General features: G+C 47.4%; 1 protein-coding gene across 2 annotated transcripts in view; it reads right to left on the reverse strand.

The window, feature by feature from the left end:
• Positions 1 to 952: 952 nt before the first annotated feature.
• The window catches only part of FAM71B (family with sequence similarity 71 member B), a 4,633-nt gene continuing 1,706 nt past the window's right edge, over positions 953 to 3,879 (reverse strand). Inside the window, exons 2-3 of one of the 2 annotated variants that reach the window (XM_017517091.2) lie at positions 1,567 to 2,302; positions 953 to 1,524 (exon numbers count right to left, since the gene is read on the reverse strand). In XM_017517091.2, coding sequence (XP_017372580.1) covers positions 1,064 to 1,524; positions 1,567 to 2,302 — 1,197 coding nt within the window. In that variant the 3' untranslated portion in view covers positions 953 to 1,063. Of the gene's footprint in view, positions 1,525 to 1,545; positions 2,303 to 3,879 lie in introns of both variants that reach the window. The other variant, XM_037734425.1, reaches the window with a different exon arrangement.

Genomic DNA, 3,879 nt, shown 5'->3' on the forward strand with positions numbered 1-3,879 from the left:
CTGGGAGGCCAAGGTTACAGTGAATCAAGATCACCTCACTGCACTTCAGCCTGGGCGACATACCGAGACTCCATCTCGAAAAAAAAAAAAAAATGTATCCTTTCTAACAGCTGCTATTCATTTTCACTGTTGTAGATTATGTACTGTAGTTTATTTCATAATTTATTAATTCTCCTGTTTGATGAACACTTGAGGATTTCCAGGGTTTTGCTATTATAATTTGTTTTACTATAAACATTCTCCTAGTTGTCTACTGGCAAGCATATGTGAGAATTTCTCTACTGGCTACACCTAGGAGGAAGACTTGTTAAGACTAGATCAAGAGTCAGCACACATTTTCTGTGAAGGCCCAGATAATATTTTAGACTCTGCGGGCCATATAGTCTCCATTGCAACTACTCACGTCTGTCATTTTAGCATGAAAGCAGCCATAGACAATATGCAAAGGAATGGCTCTGGCTATGTTCCAGTAAAACTTTATTTACAAATCCAGGCAGCTGGCAAGATTTGGACCTCAGAATATGGTTTGCCAATTCCCAATCTAGATGCATAGATTTCCTATTCTAATTGCCTACAAATGCTGTCACACTGCTCCTTCCTCCCCTGAATATCCCCTGAGGGGATGTGAATCCTGTCTCTGCCTGGTCTGTGGACTGGACTGAATGTCCATGTTCAGGAGCATTCAGGGAAAAGAGAATGGGCATGGGGACGTGGTGGTGGTGCACCCAGCTCTTAATCTGTGACTTTGACAGTCTGGGGGAAGCAAAGGCAGAAAGAGGTTGAGGCAAAGCAAAACACTCACATTGGCTCTGCTGGGCCTGGGTGGGTGGTGGGGCTCTACCTGCCTGGAGGCTGGGGTCTCAAGCTGTAATGTGGTCACCGTCACAGAAGCCACTATGAAGTCACTGCCAGGCTATGGGGCAGAAAAAATTCAAACAGGAGATTTTATTTATTTAGGGGTTGTATGATTTCCTTTATTATTTAAACTCCAGTAAAGAAAGCTGGGATGGGCTCTCTAGGGATACTTCCCAGATCCCTGGGTAGTTGTAGCCCTGGCTTCTCCTTAAATGGATTTGGTTTCAAAGATGATCATCTCCGTCATCTCGGATGTCATAGTGCCACTGATCACCTCCAGCTCCTGGGCTTTCTCCACTTTGGCCTCTATGTTTTGCTTCTCCACCATCTTAGCCACGATGTCTACCTCTCTGTCGTGTGATGTGACTCTTGTTTTTGAACCAGCAGTGGCCCTGAGGCTCCTTAAAAAAGAGCTGATTTTACTGGCTTTCTTACTTAAAGCTCCTGTACTAGATGCAGATCGGTTCTTCCCCAATTTGTGAGTTGTTCTCAACTCCTTTTTGGTGGAACTGTGGCTGGAGCTCTTGCGAGAGGAACCACGTCCCTTGCCCCTTACCTTGCTGCGCCCTTTTTCTTTTTTGTCATCTCTCGTGTTTTTATGGCCAGATGTAGACCGGTGGGAGGATGCTTTCTGGGTCTTGTCTCCTGCTGTCCTGCCGTGACTTTCACCTGCCTTGCCGTGACTTTCACCCGCCTTGCGGTGACTTTCACCTGCCTTGCGGTGATGGGAACTTTTCCTACTGGGACGTTTGTCCTTCTTTTCTCTTCTTTCCTTTTTTTCATTCCAGGCTTCAGCACTGGGCTGGGAAACCTTCTGGCTTCCATCGCGTTCACTCATGTAGCCTTCGCTTTGCAAGGTGGACACGAGGGGTCCCAATGCTGGTCCTTGATTTCTTTCTGCCACACACTTGCCTGTTGTCATACTGCCTGCAAATGCCGTACTCAAGCTGCTGTCTTGGGAGAGACTGGCGGCCCCCGCCATCGTGGTGGAAGTACCTGCCGAGGAGGTGCTTGCAGCACCCACCAAGGCGAAGTCAACACTATCTGAGGATATGTTGGCAGCACCTGCCATGGACTTGCTGGATTCATTTTCTCCTGGATTTTTGATGGCTGCTCCCACGAGCGTTGTGATCACCTGGCCTGGGCCTGCAGGTTTGGTTGCTGCTATGCTCACAGCGCCTGTTGCAGGACTCATTGCTGCCCCTGCTATTGCCACACCTGCTCTGGGGCCTGTTGCCGCTCCTGCCACGCCACCTGCTGTCTTTGCTGCTGCTCCTTCAGCAGCCCCTGCAGTGCTTGTGTCTAGAGAAGCCGCCCTAGCCATTCCATGGGAGGCATGTTGGATTCCCTCTCCCCCAGCATAAGCAGAAGAGGTGGCTGCAGATACATCACAAGGCTTGTGAAACCCAGTCTCACTCTGATTCCCTTTTCTGTGGTGCTCTGCAGCCTGTACCAAGGGGAGGAGAAACAGGTGAGATGGAGGTGACTGAAAGAGAGTTCAGAACTGTCTGCTGCTTTCTTATCCTGGAGCGGAACAATTCAAGGGTTTATGATTAGAAGAACCTGGATCGAATGTGGTGGCTCACGCCTGTAATCTCAACACTTTGGGAGGCTGAGGACGGTGGATCACTTGAGGCCAGGAGTTTGAGACCAGCCTTGCCAACATAGCAAAACCCCAACTCTACTAAAAATACAAAAAATTAGCCAGACAGAGTGGCGCACACCCGTAATCCCAGCTACTCAGTAGGCTGAGGCAGGAGTATCACTTGAACTCAGAAGGCAGAGGCTGCAGTGAGCCAAGATTGCGCCACAGTACTCCAGCCTGGGCAACAGAGCAAGACACTGTCTCAAAAAAAAAAAAAAAAAAGGAGAAGAAGAAGAAGAAGCTCTAAAATCATCAAGTCTAAGTTTTTTGTTTTGTTTTGTTTTCTGAGAGGGAGTCTTGCTCTGTCACCCAGGCTGGAATGCAGTGGCACTATCTCGGCTCACTATAATCTCTGCCTCCCAGGTTCAAGGGATTTTCCCCTGCCTCAGCTTCTCAAGTAGCTGGAACTACAGGCACTTGCCACCACGCCTGGCTAATTTTTTTTGTATATTTAGTAAAGACGGGGGTTTTACCATGTTGGCCAGGCTGGTCTCAAACTCCTGACCTGAGGCGATCCACCCACCTTAGCCTCCCAAAGCTCTGGGATTACAGGCATGAGCCACTGCATCCGGCCTTAGTCTAGGTCTTGCTCTCACTTGTTGCCAGGTTCCATCTACAGCACCCCTTCAATGGTCACTCAGTTTAGGTTGAACAATTCCAGTACCAGAGAAAGTACCGATACAACTCCTCGTCCTTGGACACTGTATTTTATACACTTATTTTTACATGCTCTGCAGGACAGATTTCCAGAATTGGGACTGCAGGGTCGAGGGATACACTCACTTTACATTTTGGTGGCTACTAAGATTGTGCATGCACATACACACAGGCAAGGTGTAGTGACTGACACAGAAATCAGTGCCTGGTAGTCACAGGAGACAGACTGTGACTCAAATGGAAGAAAGACTTCTTCATTGTTAAAAATATTGCACAGCACTTTGGAGCCTGAGGCAGGTGGATCACCTGAGGTCAGGAGTTCAAGACCAGCCTGGCCAACATGGTGAAACCTCATCTGTACTAAAAAAAAAAAAAAATACAAAAATTAGTTGAACACGGTGGCAGCTTCCTGCAATCCCAGCTACTCAGAGGCTGAGGCAGGAGAATCATCTGAATCAGGAAGGTGGAGGTTACATTGAGCTGAAATCTCGACATTGCACTCCAGCCTGGGAGACAAGAATAAAACTCTGCCTCAAAAAAAATTGCACAAAAAAACTGTACAATCTCCAGTTGCAAATTGGAGACTCAGAAGGGTGGGAGAGGGGTGAGGGATGAGAAATTACTTAGTAGGTGCAATGTATATTATTTAGATGATGGTTACACTAAAAGCCCAGACTTCACCAGTATGCAATATATCCACATTAAAAAAAAAAAAAACTACA

Source organism: Cebus imitator, unplaced genomic scaffold (assembly GCF_001604975.1).
Source record: "Cebus imitator isolate Cc_AM_T3 unplaced genomic scaffold, Cebus_imitator-1.0 Scaffold616, whole genome shotgun sequence".
Lineage (NCBI taxonomy): Eukaryota > Metazoa > Chordata > Mammalia > Primates > Cebidae > Cebus > Cebus imitator.